The sequence below is a fragment of the Cebus imitator genome, unplaced genomic scaffold (assembly GCF_001604975.1).
Source record: "Cebus imitator isolate Cc_AM_T3 unplaced genomic scaffold, Cebus_imitator-1.0 Scaffold519, whole genome shotgun sequence".
Taxonomy (NCBI): Eukaryota; Metazoa; Chordata; class Mammalia; order Primates; family Cebidae; genus Cebus; species Cebus imitator.
In genome coordinates, this window is record NW_016107834.1 from 907368 (window position 1) to 926592 (window position 19225).

Here is a 19225-nt window from a genome sequence, read left to right on the forward strand (position 1 = left end):
CCAGCCTGGGTAACAAGAGCGAAACTCTGTCTCAAAAAAAAAAAAAAAAGCCAATCAGTGAATGAGTAAACCCCTCAGGAGTCTCAACAAAGAAGATTTACATACATGAAATTAGGATGAGACAGCTAAGTGCTACTCAGCCTAGAGTCTAAAAGCAAACATCTAGAGATGTACCATGAGCGACTGCGGAGAATTGCACCAAACAAGAAGGGCCTTCCCCCCACTCCCACCCCCCAGCCACAAGAAGAAACAAACTACAAAGACTACCCTGAGGCCAATTTGCCACAGGAGGATTACATGGCACAAAAGACCCAAAGAGGTTGTCAGTCATCTGATTCAGCAACACTTTTATTAATTTCCGTCTCCTCAGTCCAAGGGGTGAGGGAGGACGGAGGAGGTGATTGCACACCTTTGGATGTTAGCAGGACAGTGTCTGCAGAAGTAGACTCAGCATTACTCCAGGGGTCACTGGGGAGGACAGTTTCTGATTCTGGAAGAGAAAAAAGTTGGATAAAAGGCAGCTAAAAAATAACAGTATTATTTTGTTTGTAGTCAGTGGTGGGATTTGGGACTACCTTTTCAAAATTTTTTAATTAATTAATTTTTTAAACAGAGTCTCGCTCTATCACCCAGGCTGGAGTGCAGTGGCACTATCTCAGCTCACTGCAATCTCCACCGCCCACATTCAAGCGATTCTCCCGCCTCAGCCTCCGGAGTAGCTGGAATTACAGGCATGTGCTACCATGCCTGGCTAATTTTATATTTTTAGTAAAAGATGGGGTTTGACCACGTTGGCCAGGATGGTCTTAAACCCCTGACCTTAAGTGATCCACCTGCCTTGGTCTCCCAAAGTGCTGGGATTACAGGCATGAGCCACTGCACCTGGCCACTATTTTTTTCTAATGTATCTATTTTTTTAAAGACAGAGTCTCACCATGTTGCCCAGGCTGGAATTGACTTCTTGGGCTCAAGGGATCTTCTTTTCTCAACCTCCCAAGTAGCTGGGCTCACATCACCATGGTCCAGGCTATTTTTATATTTCAAGTTTTCTTCAAGGAGTGCAAGTGATTTTTAGAATTAAGAAATAGAAACTACAAATATTGTGTTTTACAGTAGTTATTTATTTTCAAGCCCAAAGGAATAAAAAATACGTACAAAAATTGATTGGTTCAGGGTTCATGGATTTTAGGTGACTATTCAGAGTATGATAGAATTATCCAATTCAATTTTATAAAGCTATTTGAATTATCCAGGACTTACTGAGGCAGCTGAAATGTCTAAGAAAGCCTTCAAGCTATCTCATGATTGCTTTCCCAATTCTTACTGCAGAATCAGAGGCCAACATATAGTGACAGCCTTGACAAGCCCCCCTAACCAATGGAGCGAGTCACTCAGTGAGAGGTACAAGTTGCAGGGTCGAGAATTTCAGGGGAAGAAAAAAAAAGAAACAAAGAAAAGAAACAAGGCTGGAACCAGGCACCGTCAGGGGACATTTTAGAGGCGACTGGAGGTCTTTCCTCAATCAATGGGTAATGCTCAGGCAGCAACTTAACCCCTGAAAGAATGGAACTGGAGTCTGACCAGAAGTGACCTTTCCTGGTTCTTTAATAAACATCTTTGCAAGACTCCTGAGAGGTCAATTGGAGAACCCAAAATGCTGACTTTTCAATAACACAAAGGAAAAGGCAGAAAAAAAGAGACACCATAAAAAAAAAGAAAAGGAACAGTTTAGTAAAAACATCTCCTTACACACACACACACACACACACACACACACACACACACACCTACTGTTAAGGAGTAAATTGTGTCCCCTCAAAATTCATACGTTGAAGTGCTAACCCTGCGTGCCTCAGATCCAAATGGACATTGAAATAGGGCATACAAAGAGCTAATTAAGGTAAAATGAGGGCATACCAATGGACCGTAATCCAATATGACTGGTATTCTTACCTGCAAGTCAAGGAGAGAGGACTTAGAAGAAATCAACCTTGCTGACACCTTGACGCTGGACTTGTAGAACCCGGAAGGTCGAGAAAATAAATTTCTGTTGTTTAAGCCACCCAGTCTGTGGTGTCTGTTTGATAGGCCTAGCAAACTAATACACGTGCTCGCGCGCACACACACACACACACACACACACACACACAGAGAAAGAGAGAGAGAGAGAGAGAGAGAGAGAAAGCAAGTCACTGGGCTGCATCATTCAGCGAGAGAACTCTAAGAAACCCAAGATACATATGCGTACCTGTAGTGAGGATGGGCCCTTCCTTAGAAGGCTCGGGAGTGAGACCTGTGGCCGCCTCTGGAAGGGTGCTTGGGCTTGGTGAAGGGCACGAGTCTGCTGTTGTGAGGACGGCGATGGTTGTCGTTGGAAGTGGTGTTCTGGTTGTGAGATCGGGTGTGGTCACGACTGTTGTTGGCAGTGCAGCTGTGGTGGTTGTCATTTGTGGGGTGGTGGGGCTCGTGGTGGTTGTTCTGCGTGTGGTTGTTGTTCTCCTCGTGGTTGTCGGGGCTGTAAACAACAACAGGCATGTCTGGCACCAAGCGGAGACGGAGGGAAAAGAAATAGTGCAAGTACATCTGGGACCCATCCATTTCTCTCCATTTCTGTGGTCTCACCTGGTCCGCTGGCCTGGACCATTGTAATGCCCAATAAGATTGTATTTCCTGCCCTGGCCCTGACCCCTTCCTTCCAATCTATTCTTCACACACTACCTAGAGTAATCATTTAAAATGGCGGCCAGGTGCGGGTGGCTCCTGCCTGTAATCCCAGCACTTTTGGAGGTCAAGGTGGGGAGATACTTGAGGTCACAACCAGCCTGGTCAACATGGTGAAACCCTGTACTAAATATACAAAAATTAACTGGGCATGGTGGTGAGCGCCTTTAATCTCTGCTACTCAGGAGGCTGAGGCAGGAGAATCGCTTGAACTCAGGAGGTTGCAGTGAGCTGAGATCATGCCATTGCACTCCAACCTAAGTGACAGAGTAAGACTCCATCTCAAAAAAAAAAAAAAGTCAAATGTCATTATGTCCATCTCCTGCCTAAATCTTTTCCCGGGTGCTCCTTGCCCTTAAGATAGAGAGCCCAGTCCTGCACCTCGGCCTGCAAGCTGCAAGCCTCCATTCCACCCAGTCCTGCCTTTCTTTCCAACCTCATGTCTCCACCCACCTGCTATCACTTCTTCCTACCCAACCGGCCCTTCTTTAGCTTTTTGAACACATCAGCAACCTGCCCACTGCACAAACCTTTGTACTTGCTGCTTCCTATTCTCATTCTTCACGAGGCTGACTCCTGCTTAACTCTCAGGTCTCAGCTAAAAGGTTACTTCTGCAAGGAGGCCACGTAGATTCCACAATAATGATTAGGCTTTTGTGTGATGTGCTCTCATACTTTACCTCCACAGCCTTTATTGCATTCCATAACTGCACATTTATTTTATTGCTATTGTTTAAAGTCTGTTTATCCCATTAAACTTTAAGCATCATGAGGAAAAAATCTGTCATTTATTTTGTTCTGTGCTACAAATCCAGTAATTATCACAGTGTCTGGCATATAGTAGATGCTCCAAAAACATTGCATGAATGCGTAAATGAGTGCATCAAAAGTGAGCTCAAAGTACGCAAACTAGGGTGAGAATGTAGTCTCTTTCAGACAGTAAAGATCAGTTCATACCAACACCACTCACCCCCTAAACATCTGATCTGAGCTTCATTAGCCACCGTTTATTCTACAAATCTCATCCTCTCTAGAATATGCCAAATTTTCACGGACTCTAATGGACCAGAAAGACACCATTTGTTCTAAGTGAACTTGGAAATGACCTCATAATATATTGTCAAGTATTCTATAAAATAATAGTTGGTTATACCCAATTTGAAAAGAGAAGATTTGAGTGGGAGTCATTTAACATCAATAAACCTCATTTCTCTTTTCTGCAAAATTGGAATCCCTTCTCTCTATCTCACAATGTTGCCTTAAGAGAAAGATATACTAATATGTATGTAAGTTCTTAAATTAGAGTCATCCATATCAGTTGGTCTCAAATTTTAGAGTGCATTAGAGTCACCTGAAAACTTAAGAATGTAGGCTGGGTGCGGTGGCTCACACTTGTAAGCCCAGCATTTTGAGAGGCCAAGGCAGGTGGATCACCTGAAGTCAGGAGTTTGAGACCAGCCTGGCCAACACGGTGAAATCCCATCTCTACTAAAAATACAAAATAAGCTGAGTGTGGTGGTGGGCACCTGTAATCCTAGCTACTTGGGAGGCTGAGGCAGGAGAATACCTTGAATCTGGAAAGTAGAAGTTGCAGTGAGCCAAGATCGTGCCACTGCACTCCAGCCTGGGCGACAAGAGCAAAACTGTCTCAAAAAATAAAATAAAATAAAATATAGATATCTAGATTCTTGTATTCAAAGGTGCCCATCCAGTTAGGAATAGAGTCCAAGGATCCTCTAGGTGACACTGATGCAGGCTGAATACAGAGCTCACTTTGGGAAGCTCCATGCCAGAAAACTACTAAAGATTATTATTATTAGCATTATTCAACCGTAGGCTCAATGCAGCTCAGATTTCTGGAGTCCCACCATATTCCAAATTTCATCAAAAGTGACCGATAGTAATGGAAGAAAGAGCACCTGAAAATGCTATGACTGTGTCCAAATCCTAGGCCCTTTCTCCTCTGCCAGAAGTGGCAAACCATTGGTTTACTGCCTGAAGCTGAACCATGAACACATTTTACTTAGTTCATGCAATTTTTGTATTATTTTAAATCTGCCAACATGCAAAAAATCAACAGAGTTTACATAAAAATGGATAGATCTAAAAACACTGGACCCAAATATCTGCAAGGTGGAAATCCCCGAGATACATAGCAGCTGCCTCTTCAAATTGACCCTGCAATTCGCTGGTTCCCTTTCCACCTTCCACTCATTTCTGTGGCTGCTTTTGTGTTTATTTCCCTACTTCATACCACGGCATCTCACTTCAAATCAATCTTCCCACACATTGTAAAAGCAATTCTAACCTCTTCACCCCCAGCCACCGATTCCATTATCCATTAAGCACTGAATCTCTCCCTCCACAGACCTGAGGCCCTTCATGTGCTTACCTCTGTGTAGCTGCAGGCGCCTGTGTAACTTCACATCGTTGAACCAGCCAGGCACCTCTATGCGGCAGCAGTACACACCGCTGTCACCTTCGCTGGGATTTAAGATGGTCAAGGAGACATTGCCTCTCTGGAGAGTCCCCCGAAGTCTGTATTTTGCTGACTTTCTTGAGGTCACCCGCGTTCCATCGGTGTGGATGAGCTCCTCGTTGCAACCGGAGTTGGGGCACTGGCCTTTCCCCCAGCACATGCTGTTGCTGTCCTGAGACCAGGTTGGGTACAGACAGGGCAAAGTCACAGGCTGGCCCAAAAACCCCATCACAACAATCTCTGATGTGGCCGGTGCTGCAACGAAAAATGTGAAAACTAGGTCGTGCAGTACTGAAATCTCTCAAATATGCTACACAGTTTTTGTCTAATAGATGCTTCCGGGAAGATGAAAAAAACTGTAGTCTATGTTTCTTTTCTTTTTCTTTTTTTTTCCTTTTTTTGATACAGGGTCTTGCTTTGTCACCCAGGCTGGAGTGCAGTGGTGCAATCACGGCTCACTGCAGCCTCGACCTCCCAGACTCAATCCATCCTCCCACCTCAGCCTTCTGAGTAGCTGGGATCACAGGTGTGTGGCACCACTCCCGGCTAATTTTTGTGTTTTTTGTACAGACAGGGTTTCCCAGGTTGCCCAGGCTGATGTGGTTCTTTAGCGTAAGTTTGGATGTGCTTCGCAGTGCTGCTGTGCTCCTTATTCCACCAAGTGCAGCCAAGTGGCCACTTGAATCTCTAAACTCATCTCCATGGCAAGACCTTTTTGCTGATTTAAATCCTCTGATTTTAGTTCTATTCGATGACCAATAAACTCTCACATGAAAAATCCTGACCTTGTCACCCAATTCCACTTATTCATATAATCAGGTGGGCTGTTTTCTACAAGTCGATATTGTGGGCTACAGACTGAAAAGCTTCAATGGGTCTCCCAAGCCAGGGAGTGCGATGATAGAAAGGTAGGCTGTAAACGTATGTATTCCGTTGCCTTCTCTCCTTTCAGTGGAAATTACTGGAATTGGAAATTACTTGCTTTGGACTAGTTGTTTGCTGTTAGATAATATGAAGTTAAGTGGAGCTCATGGCCTATTTATTTTTAATGGACAAATAATAATTGTGTATATTTATGGGGTACCATGTGATGTTTTGATATACATATACATTGTAGAAAAATTCAACCAAGCTAATTAACATGTGCAGCACCTTATCAACTTAACAAATTTTTGTGGTGAGAATATTAAAAATCTATTAGCAATTTTGAACTATTTAATACATTATTAATGACTGTAGTCATGGTGCAGTGCAATAGATCACTAAAACTTAGTCCCTCCCTCTAACTGAAACTTTGTACCTTTTAGTCAACATCTCCCCTTTCCCTAACCCAGCCACCCACCCCCCAGCCTCTGGCAACCACCTTTCTACGGTTGCTATGGGATTAACTTTCTTAGAGTCCACAGATAAGGGAGATCATACTGTATTTGTCTTTCTATGCATGGCTTATTTCACTTTGTATAATGTATTTTGTTAACATTAGCGCAAGAAGGAACCACAGAAATTATCTAAAATGACAGCTGTGATGTAAAAAAAAAAAAAATGCTGGAGGGTTAGGTTTAGTGCATCAGTTAGTTGAGATGGAATGTTTCACCTTTTCTAAAATGAAGTATGAGTGTGTCCCAACCTCTGCTACTCATTAGCATGACCTAAGGAGCTTGTTAAAAATACATAGTGTATTGCCCAAACCTGAGCCTGAATCCCTGAGACCAAGGCCCATGCATTTGTACTTGGATTAAGTTCTCCAGGTCACCCTGATGTAGTTGACTGGCTTATCCAGTGTTTGAGAACCATTAGACAAGCTCCTCTAAGATTACCTTCATCTCTGATAATCTGCAAAACATTTTCACTGTTAAAAATGTTAAGCCCATTGGCTTAATTGTGCATCAGAGATTATGCTAAACCATTTCCCTCCCCAGAAATGCTATTGAAGTGAAAGCCAGGCAGGCTGTAGATCTCAGATTGTTGGGACCACACCCTGCTCCCCCTTGGGTACCTGGGTCCCTGTTCGTTATTTCCTCCGAGGCACCCTCCTGTGAGATTCTCTATTCACTGACTTCGCTGACTTAGTTGGCGAAGTTATAGAAGGCATGGCCAGCAGCGTCGTGTTCCTCCCTGACTCAGTTGACAGTAACATTCAGGCATTCCTCTCTCTAGGAGAAGGTGGGCATGAGTCTGAAGAGTCACCCAGATGGTAAGCAAGACCATGTGCTTCTGGGATTTTTCATAGTTGGCTTCCTTTTTTAAGACAGTCTTGGCCGGGGGAGGTGGCCCAAGCCTGTAATCCCAGCACTTTGAGAGGCCAAGGTGGGCAGATTACCTGAGGTCAGGAGTTCAAGGCCAGCCTGACTAACATGATGAAACCCTGTTTCTTCTAAAGATACAAAAAAATAGCTGGGCCTGGAGGTGCATGGCTATAATCCCAGCTACTCAGGAGGCTGAGGCAGGAAAATCGCTTGAACCTGAGAGGCAGAGGTTGCATTGAGCCGAAATTGGGCTACTGCACTCCAGCTTGGGCAACAAGAGTGAAACTCATTAAAAAAAAAAAAAAAAAAAAGATAGTTTCATTCTGTTGCCCAGGCTGAAGTGCACTGGTACAATCTTGGCTCACTTCAACCTCTGGGTGTTCTTATGATAAAAGGTCATTCCCAATTTGGACCAGACTGCAGCCTTCCCTGAATTTGGTCTCTTCACTTCGCCACATGGAAATGTTTCACAGATTATAAGTGCAGTGGGACGCTAGGCGCAGTGGCTCATGCCTCTAATCACAGCATTTTGGGAGGCCGAGGCGGGTGGATCACTTGAGGTCAGGAGTTCAAAACTAGCCTGGCCAACATGGTAAACCCTGTATCTACAAAAATACAAAAATTAGCCAGGCATGATGGCAGGTGCCTATAATCCCAGCTACCTAGGAGGCTGAGGAAAGAGAATCTCTGGAATCCGAGAGGCAGAGGCTGGAGTGAGCCAAGATTGTGCCATTGCACTCCAGCCTGGGTGACAGAGCAAGACTCCATCTCAAAAAAAATAAACAAATAAAAAATAAATAAATGCAGTGGGAAGTCCATTTTGCCTCCCATGAATCCAGGAGAAAAATAAGAAGTTCAATGTCATCACCCTCAGCTGTGTTAACAACATAGAACACATTCACCTAAAATTAATAACTACTAAAATATGAACTTAGCCAAGTGTGGTGGCACATGCCTATAGTCCCAGCTACTCAGGAGGCTGAGGCAGGAGGATGGTTGAAACCCAGGAGTTTGAGGTTGCAGTGAGCTGTGATTGTACCACTGGACTCCAGCCTGGGCAACAAAGCAAGACTGCCTCAAATTTAAGAAAGGAAAAAGAAAAAACATATGATCTTTTTCCTATGAATATTTGATAAATTAATAAAACATGTACAAGAAGTAGTCCACTGGAGAGTCAACATTTTATTTTCCCAAGTACTATAGTATGAAAGGAGGCATCATAATTGCTCACTAAGAAAAATCCAATAGAGAAACTAGCAGAGGACATAATGAACAATTCATAGATAAAAAAATAGGAGCAGCCAATTAATTTCACCCATTAGACTGGAAAAAACTTAGAACACTGAACATATTGAATATTGACCAAGGTGTGAGTAAACAGGGCTCCAAAATACTTGTGGGAAGGGACTTAGGAAAGGACTTAGCCTCCTGAGATAAATCAGAGTGAAATGGGGGCATGAACTGGTACAGCCGCACTCTGAGGAAATTTGGCACTTTCTATTAAATATTCACTATACATGAGTCCTAGATATGCCTTAGCAATTTCATGTTTGTTATCTACCCTAGAAAAACATATGTTCACAAAGATGCCTATTTGCAAATGTTGATTGCAGCCTCCATGTATATGTGAATGAAATGGACAATGAATGTATATATGCGGAATGGCTAAACTAGGGTGTATTTATTCCATGGAATTCTATGTAGATTAATAGCATTAGAGAGAGACCTACATGAACTGACAGGAAGACTCCAAGCCATTTAATGATGACGAGGACAAATTTCAAAACAAGACATAAAATATAAAACCCTTCTTGTAAAACAAATAAATAGAACAATTGTCTTTGTTTTTGTGGGCTCAGACATTTGAAATTAAATATATAGAAAACTGTCTGGTGCAGTAGACAACAAACTCATTGTGTCAGTTACCCCCAGGATCAGAGGAAAGGGACTGGAATTGGGGATAGTAGTCCGAAGGGCATTTGGCTTTATAACATTTTAATATTTTCACCAGGAGTATTTCTGTATTACTCATCTTATTAAAAATTCATATAAAAAAAAGGAAGCAGGCACTGGGTAGGGCAGGAAAAACATCCATTAAGCTCACATTGTAAACCCCACCCTGCCAGTTGCTTACTGCTTTTGTGTTGTTGGAGGAAAGCCATGGTAATCTTGACCTCATTATCATCACAAGACAAAGGTGATAATACTCACCTCACAAATGGTGCTAAGGTCCACGTAAGGAGGAGTATCAAATGCCATATGAAATTAACAAAGCATTAATACGCATAGCCAAGGACATTAGAATTTAGAAATAAGACAAAGAATGGTTCCTGTCTGTTGCAAAAGTATCCCTCAGTAAAGTAATTGCTGGTATCAAATCAGTTTCACTTCTGTGGAGCTACCTGGAATGGTGGATACAACCTAGGTCCCTATGCCAGCTTGTTCCTTCCCTAGCTGGTGACCTTGAGCAAGGCTGGCTCTTCCCCAGTCTGAGTGTCAAAATCACCATCTGCAGAGCGAAGGTCGTCTTTTAAGAGTACATCCAGCTCAGATCCTTGGTGATTCTGAGCAGTCACTCTCTTTTAAGTTGGTCATCTTAGAAAAGGCATGTATAGGCTGGGCACCGTGGGTCATGCCTGTAATCCCAGCACTTTGGGAGGCTAATACGGGTGGATCACCTGAGGTCAGGAGTTCAGGACCAGACTGGCCAAACATGGTGAAACTCTGTCTCTACTAAAGAATACAAAAAATTAGCCGGGTGTGGTGGTGGATGACTGTAATCCCAGCTACTCAGGAGGCTGAGGCAGCAGAATTGTTTGAGCCTGGGAGGCAGAGAAGTTGCAGTGAGCTAAGACTGCACCACTGCACTTCAGCCTGGGCATTGGAGTGAGACTCTGTCTCAGAAAAAAACAAAAAAANAAAAAAACAAAAAAAAAAAAAAATTGAAAAAAAAAGAAAAAAGAAAAGGCACATATGGAAAAAAATAAATAAAACAAAAAGCAGTTTACCAGTACTGCCTCCTTCAAGCAGGACTGGAGGCAGGAGAATCGCTTGAACCTGGAAGACAGAAGCCCCTCAATCAGTGTCCTACAGACCTCAGCAACTTTCAACCTGACAAAACCCTCCAAACCTCAAGTTTCCAGGATAAGACAAAGTCAGTAAAGAACATTGATGAAAAGGCAGATGGTAGTTCTCTTACATCTAAACAAAGAGGTGCTCATACCAAACCCAAAGCAGAAGTGTGAAAGTGACAGGGACTGCTTTCATTCTGTAGAATCTATCTTTCTTTTTCTTTCTTTCTTTCTCTTTCTTTCTTTCTTCCTTCCTTCCTTCCTTTCTTTTCTTTTTTCTTTCTTTCTTTCTTTCTTTCTTTCTTTTTCTTTCTTCTTTCTTTCTTTCTTTCTCTTTCTCTCTCTTTCTTTCTCTCTCTTTCTTTCTCTCTCTCTCTTTCTTCTCTGTCTTTCTTTCTTTCTCTTTTCGAGGAGCAGTCTTGTTCTGTCACCCAGGCTGGAATGCCTCGGTGCAATCTTGGCTCATTGCAACCTCTGTCTTCCAGGTTCAAGCGATTCTCCTTCCTCAGCCTCCCAAGTAGCTGGGATTACAGGCACACACCACCACACCCAGCTAATTATTGTGATTTTAGTAGAGGCAAGGTTTCCTTCATCATGTTGGCCAGGCTGGTTGCAAACTCCTGACCTAAGGTGGTCCATCCGCCTTGGCCTCCTGAAGTGCTGGGATTATAGGCGTGAGCCACCACACTTGGCCTGTAGTAGATTGTTTCTTGAGTGCCTATAATGTATTAAGCATGGAACTAGGTGCTGAAATATAACAAGCCACAAAGCAGACCCGGCCTGCCCTCCTGGGGCCTACAGAGTATCTGGGAAGAGAGGCAGGTAAGCAGGCATTTGCTAGAGTCACAAGTTTGCAGATGCAGGAGCTCCAAGGAGAATGAGAACTCATAGCAGAAATGCCTAACCTAGTCCAGAGGCTACGGGGTGGCTGGGAAAAGCCTGACTTAAGTAGGGACCTGAGGATACATGGTACTATTGAGGAAACAATGGCAGAGAGAATAGTATAATACGAGTTTGACAGGCAAGTAAATACATTTGTTTTCCTTAAAATGTGGGTGTTTTCTCATGCACCATGTTGGAGATACATACAAATAGCCAAGAGGTAGAAAAAAAATGTTTAACATCATTAATCATTGGGGAAATTCAAATCCAACCCACAATGAGGTATCACTTCATTCCTGTTAAAATGGCTACTATCAAAAAGACAAAAAATAACCATTGCTAATTAGGATGCAAAGAAAGAGGAACTCTCATACACTGTTGCTAAGAATGCAAATTACTACAGCCATTATAGGAAACAGTATGGTGATTCCTTAAAAAACTAAAAATAGAACTACCATAAGATCCAACAATCCCACTACTGGGGATGTATCCGAAAGAAAGGAAATCAATTAAAGAGCTTGCATTCCCATGTTTATCTATTCACAATAGCCAAGATATATCAACTTAAGTGTCCATCAATGGATGAATGGATAAAGAAAATGTGGTATATACACACAATAGAATATTATTCAGCCATGAAATGAAACTCTGTCATTTGCAGCAACATAGATGGAAACAGTTTATTAATATTATGTTAAGTTGAATAAGCTAGGCACAGAGAGACAAATATTGCATGGTCCCACTCCTACATGGGAGCTAAAAAAGTTGATCTCAAGAAAGTAGAGAGTAGAATAATAGTCACCAGAGTCTACAAAGAATAGGGCAGAAAAGGTATAAAGAAAAGTGGGTTAATGGGTACAAAAATACAGTTAGTTAGAACATGTGAAAAAAAAGAAAAAAATACAGTTAAATGGAAGGAATACATCCTAGTGTTTAATAGCACAGTAGTTATTAATAATTTCTTGTGTATTTCAAAATAACCAGAAGAGAATATTTGGAATGTTCTCAACACAAAGAATTCCAGCACTCTGGGAGACTGGGTGGGTAGATCACCAGAGGTCGGGAGTTCGAGACCAGCCTGGCCAACATGGTGAACCCTCATCTCTACTAAAGATACAAACAATTAGCTGGGCATGGTAGTGCACACCTGTAGTCCCAGTTACTCAGGAGGTTGAGGCAGGAGAATCATTTAAACCTGGGAGGCAGAGGTTGTGGTGAGCCGAGATCATGCCACTGCATTCCAGCCTGGGTGACAGAGTAACACTCCCGTCTCAAAAAAAAAAAAAAAAAGAAAAAAGAAATTTATTGTTTCAAGAAATGAATATCCCAATTACCCTGATTCGATCATTGTACGTTGTATGTATACATCAAAATAACACACAAGTAGTCCATAAATATGTATAGTTATTATGTATCGATTAAAAAAAATGGACTTATAAAACTTCAAGGACTATTCAATATTATCTTATCCTAGAAGCACAAATGTGACAACTGGTCATTTAAGAAGCCAGGGCTCTCATTCCAACTATGGGACAAATATGGGAGAGCCAGAGCAATTTAGATGTATTCCCAGTGTCAAGACTTAGGGCCCGAGATGCAGCTGCAACACAGGCCAGAACGCCTGGCCCTATACCACCAGGGTGCAAAGGATTTCACTGGCCAAAACTGAGTGTGCACCTCTGCATCATCCAAAACCCAAAAACAACGTGCAGAAAAGAAACCTCACCGTAAGGCCTCGCCCCAGCAAAACAAAACAAAAAGCAAACAAACACTTCTAAAAAACAGAGAAAAATGACAAGAATTATCACAACTCTCACCAGAACCAATTCTCCGGATTGATTATATGAATAACACCCATAGAGGAAATCTCTTTTCCCCAGTTTATCTGACCACTTATTTCCGTGTCTGTTCTTCAGTTGCCATTTCCAATATAAACCCAAATTACCCCAGCCTAAAATCTCCAGACCCGTCTCTGGATAAACCTCTGTGTAAGGAGGCAGGAGAGACTCTTCACAGAAGAAAGCCTGGAAGGGAGAGGGGAGGGATACAGAAATGAAGTGAGCCTGTTCTTTATGGAGGCCCAAACCAGTGCATGGAAGTCCATCACACAACAGCAAGTCCTCCAGGAACTTCTACATAGAAGGTTTCAGAACACTTACTCAGATAAAGCCCCCAACACTCAATCACCAGCCAGAGAAAGAGAGTTTCTTTGGACATTTTGACGGTTGACCGGAGCTAGGAGTCTGTCTATCTATCCAAAGCCCATTTCTTATACTGCAGTTAATGCTGACAGGGTGGGACTCTTGTTTCATTTCTCTTTTTCCCTCATAATCTTCCCGTTCCCCTGTCCTAAATGTCTTCCCGCAATTGGTGAAGCATGATGAAATGTGCTGAGCCCTTTTCTCCTGGTGACTAATGTGTGTGTGGAGGGATGCATGGGCTTACTTGTGCCTCTTGTCCACGTGTATAGTGGGTTTCCTATATGTGCATGAGCATCCATGCATGTGCTGGTGCAAATTTGCCTGTGTAACCCATGCATGTTCCACAGTCGTCCCAACTGCTGTGCAGCCTATCACAAAACGCAGTTGACTCTCCACACTGGCAAATGTTTACAGGTAGATTCCTCATGGGGCCAAAGCACAGTTAGACTAAAAGTTGGCTCCATTTCCATTCTAGGTTCTCCCTCACCCTCTCCCCTGGTCTCCTTGCCCTGATAATGGACAAAGAAAAGTGAAGACAGGCACAGCGGCTCACACCTGTAATCCTAGCACTTTGGAAGGCCGAGATGGGAGGATCACTTGAGGCCAGGACAGTCTGAGACCAGCCTGATCAACATAGCAAAACCCCCATCTCAATTTTTCATTTAAAAAAATGTTTAATAAAAAAATTAAATTAAAAAATTTGTAAAATTTTAGGAAGACACTGAAGCCCAGAACTTCCTGATTCCAAAGCTTATGGTAAATCACTACATTGTCCTCTGACCTGTGATCCTTTGGGTAATGTGTCCATATGACCAAGCCTACCTGTGTCTTGCTCCTACTTAGTACCAGAGAGGAAATATAAGAATGCACAAATGTTCCAGATTTTTTAAAATCCTCAATTGATTGTAACCAGCCAACAAACCTCAAACATTTCAACATTGCTTCTACTGAAGGTATTAGTGAAAAATCTCAATTATCAGTTGAGATTCTGGACTCAGGAAAGCCAACTAACATGGGCAGGGATGAAAATAAGGAGATTCAGAGTGAACCTTTCCCCTGAATACCCACAGAACCATGGGATCCTTTCCCTATTCTATCCCCAGGAAACTGGAGAATTTAATCTCTGGCTAAACTAAATGGTCCCAATAAAACATTTTCAGATATTTATATTTTTTTAGTGTTCCCCAACAAAATCACCCAACCCTCCTTCAATAAGTTCACCAGTTCATGAGCCTCAGCCATGCATGCAGAACTTTTAATTAGTTTTTAGTGTCACTTTCAGATAAGAACAGATAACCAGGGATCATCAGACATTTGAGGAACATATTTATCATAAAAAAGAGACAAAAACAACAGGGTGAGCTAAAGAGAACTTCAAAAAAAATTTTTTAAAGCTAATATTTTCTCAGAAAAAAAGATTTTACATCCGTGAAAAAGAACACAGATGTTATAAAAATGAAAAATCAGACATTAGAAAAGAACTCTTAGAAATTAAAAATATTATACCTACCCCTGAATTTTATGGAAGGTTTGAAAAATAAAGTTAAGAAAATTTGTTAGAAAATATAATTATCTACAAAGCCAAAGGGCTAGGATTTTTTCAAAACATTACAAAAGAAAATAGAGGAGAGGAAATTACTAAAGAAATAATAAAAGAAAGACTCTCATAACTAAAGGACATGACTCTCAGTATTGAGAGGGCCAGTCAAATGCTAAGCTCAATGAATGAAAATATCTTCACAAAGCAAGACATCATCATGTATTCTGAGAACATCAGACATAAAGAAAAGATACAAAAAGACTCCAGAACAACAGCATATTGCATTGATAGATTTGGAATTAGAATGGCATTGGTGTTCCAAACAACAAAGCTAGAAAATAATGCATGAATGCCTTCAAAATTCAGAGGAGAGGCTGAGTGTGTTGGCTCACACCTGCAATGCAGCACTTTGGGAGGCCAAGGTGGGTGGATCACTTGAGTCCAGAAGTTCCAAACTAGCCGGGGCAATATGGTGAAGACCTGTATCAGCTGGGTACGGCAGCTCATTCCTCTAATACCAGCACTTTGGGAGGCTAAGACAGGCAGATCATTTGAGGTCAGGAGTTCAAGACAAGCCCAGGCAACATGGTGAAACCTGGTTTCTACTAAAAATACAAAAATTAGCTGGGTGTGGTGGTGCACTCCTGTAATCCTAGCTACTTGGAAGGCTGGGGCAGAAGAATCACTTGAATGCAGAAGGCAGAGGTTGCAGTGAGCTGAGATTGCACTCCTGTACTCCAGCCTGGGTGACAGAGACTCTGTCTCAAAAAAAAAAAAAAGAAAAGAAAAGAAAGTCTGTATCTGCCAAAAATACAAAAAAATGGCCAGGTGTGGCAATGCATACCTGTGGTCCCAGCTACTCCAGAGGCTGAGGCAGGAGGATTGCTTGAGCCTGGGAGGTGCAGGTTGCAGTGAGCTGATATTACGGCACTGCACTCCAGCCTGGGAAACAGACAGAGACCCTGAGTCAAAAAAAAAAAAAAAAAATTCAGTGTAGAAATTTATTTTCAACCCAGAATCCTACTTCCAGGCAATCTATTTCTCAAATGTAAGAGCACGATAAAGACTTTTTTGGACACGGATTCAACATTTACTTACTATGCTTCCTTTCCTAGGAAGTAATAGAAGGGAAATCTATAGCAAAACAGGAGAAATAACCAGGAAACAGAAAGACATTGGATCCAGAAAACACAACATCTAACTCCAGGGAAGAAAAATTTCACGAAAAAAACTGCAGAACAGAGAGGGGAACTGTTTCACTGCATCATAAACCACCCCAAAACCTAGTGCCTGAACCAGGTACTTTTCATGATTCCCTGGAATGACAGTGTTCGTCTGGGTAGCACGCACTCAGTGACGGTGGCTAGAGCTGCAGCTATCTCAAGACTGGATTGGACTATTTGTCCAAGATAACTTTCTCACTCACATGACTGATCATCAAAAATGATATTTTTAGCTGGAATCATATGTCTAGCAAGTTAATAGAATGACTAGAAGAGGTAGGGACTAGGCTGACAACTCTCTCTCTCCACGTGGGCTTTCTACATGGCAACTTGGGCTTCCTTACAGTATGGTGGTCTCAGAGTAGTTGGATTTCTTATGTAGGATCTGGCTTTCTAAAACATGAGCATTCCAACATGTTCAGGAATAATCTATGAAGGTTCTTATGACTTAGGCTTAGGTGACATTCAGTATCATTTTTACAGTATTCTATTGGTCACAAGGCAAGTTATAAAGCTGTCCCAGAGAATTCAAGTGGACGGAGCAATACAAGGACGTGAATACAAGGAAGTGTGGTTCATTGGGGTGGCAGGGGAAGCATCTCTGGAGACTAGTTACTTTTATAACCAACTCAGGCTGGGGCAGAAGGGCAGAGGAATAAGCCTTGGGGTGTTGGTAGTGTCATGAATGAGCTCATGTACTTAGATATTTTGAAAACAAATTTGATAGGAGTTTGGCAGGTATGATGGAATATTTGGGATTTTTTTTTTTTTTTTGAGACAGGATCTTGCTTTGTTGTCCAGTCTGGAGTGAACTGGTATGAACATGTCTTAGTAAAGCCCCAATCTCCAGGCTCAAGCAATCCTCTTGCCTCAGCCTCCCAAGTAGCTGGAACCACAGGTGCGTGCCTCCATGCCCAGCTAGTTTGTTTAAATTTTTGTAGAGGCATGGTCTTGCCATGTTGCCCAGGCTGGTCTCAACCTCCCGGTCTCAAGTGATCCTCCCATCTTAGCCTCCAGGAGTGCTAGGATTACAGGCATGAGCCACTGCTCACAGTGATGGGATGAATATCTTATGGATACTTGAGAAATTAAGAAAAAAAGACAACAAAGGCCAAGTGTGGAGGCTTATGCTTGTAATCCCAGCACTTTGGGAGGCCAAGGTAGATAGATCACTTGAGGTCAGGAGTTCCAGACCAGCCTGGACATCATGGTGAAACTCCGTCTCTACTAAAAATACAAAAATTTGCCAAATGCAGTTGTGGGTGCCTGTAATCCCAGCTACTTGGGAGGCTGAGGCAGGAGAAACTCTTGATCCCAGGAGGTGGTGGCTACAGTGAGCCAAGATCGCGCCACTGCACTCCAGCCTGGCTGACAGAGGGAGACTCCGTCTCAAAAAAACAAGCAAACAAACAAAAACTGACGTAATTATTACAACCAGGAAAGATAAAATGTTATATTAGAAAAGAGATGTAATTATGTTGCATTTGCTAAATGTGAAAGTTATTAATATTTACATGATCATGATAATGTAAAATCTGGCTACTGGCTTGACACACACTTTTTTTTTTTTCTTTTTTGAGACAGAGCCTTCTGAGTAGCTGAGACTAGAGGCATGTGCCACCAGGCCCAGCTAACTTTTTGTATTTTTAGTAGAGATGGAGTTTCACCTTGTTAGCCAGGATGGCCTCGATCTCCTGACCTCGTGATCCTCCTGCCTCAGCCTCCTAAAGTGCTGGGATTACAGGCATGAGCCACTGCACCCGGCCTTTTTTTTTTTTTTTTTTTTTTTTTTGACATAGGGTCTTGCTCTGTCACCCAGGCTGGAGTGCAGTGGTGCAATCTTGGCTCATTGCAACCTCTGCCTCCAGGGTGCAAGCAATTCATCCTTCAGCCTCCCAAGTAGCTGGCATCACAGGCATGCACATGCCTGACTAATTTTTGTATTTTTAGTAGAGACAAGATTTCGCCATGTTGGCCAGGCTGGTCTCAAACTACTGGCCTCAAGTGGTCTGCCTGCATGAGCCACCATGCCACAACTTAACACCCAATTTTGATATGACTATACTGGAAAGATTGGTAGAGAGGAAGTGGAGTAGGGGTGTAAGAAAACCAAAGTCTATTCACCTTTATAAGAAATCAACAAATAGTGTCTCAAACTTACCTATCAGACAGTACCAGCATAACACACTATGAGTAATATGAAGGTAAGAACCAGAAGAACAAGCTCAAAAGAGTTTAAATTTAAAGCAAAGAAGTGGGGAAGAAATTTACCATTTTTTAAGTTATAAACCTTTTACATCTTAACTTTTAAAAATGTATATCTTGAGGCTGAGTGTGGTGGCTCATGCCTCTAATCCCAGCACTTTGGGAGGCCAAGGTGGGCAGATCACTTGAGGCCAGGAGTTCCAGACCAGCCTGGCCAACATGGCAAAATCCATCTCTACTAAAAATACAAAAATTAGCTGGTCATGGTGGTGCGAGCCTGTAATCCCAGCTACTCAGGAAGCTGAGGCGGGAGAATCTCTTGAACTCAGGAGGCGGAGGTTGCAGTGAGCTGAGATTGCACCACTGCACTCCAACTTGGGCAACAGAGGGAGACTGTTTCTAAATAAATAAATACATAAATAAATAAAATGGATATATTGAGCATACCTGGCACCCACATCTTAATTTCTACCTCTACCCTCCCATAAAAAGAACCAGAGCTTCTTGGAGAAATAGCTGATTCTAGTATTGAAGCAAAAAATATACAGAATGATCCTGGAGCATCCTGCAATGTCAGTAAGTAAAAGCAAGAAGGTGCTAAAACACAAAAGAACAAAATTTAAAAAAANAAAAAAAAAAAAAAAAAAAAAAAAAAAA

General features: G+C 42.2%; 1 protein-coding gene across 3 annotated transcripts in view; it reads right to left on the minus strand.

The window, feature by feature from the left end:
* The window catches only part of TIMD4 (T cell immunoglobulin and mucin domain containing 4), a 43238-nt gene extending 29526 nt beyond the window's left edge, over window positions 1-13712 (minus strand). Inside the window, exons 1-4 of one of the 3 annotated variants that reach the window (XM_017514194.2) lie at window positions 13559-13712; window positions 5114-5455; window positions 2249-2515; window positions 410-490 (exon numbers count right to left, since the gene is read on the minus strand). In XM_017514194.2, coding sequence (XP_017369683.1) covers window positions 410-490; window positions 2249-2515; window positions 5114-5455; window positions 13559-13616 — 748 coding nt within the window. In that variant the 5' untranslated portion in view covers window positions 13617-13712. The remainder of the gene's footprint in view (window positions 1-409; window positions 491-2248; window positions 2516-5113; window positions 5456-13558) is intronic. The other 2 variants (XM_017514195.2, XM_017514193.2) reach the window with 2 other exon arrangements.
* Between the last annotated feature and the right edge of the window lie 5513 nt (window positions 13713-19225).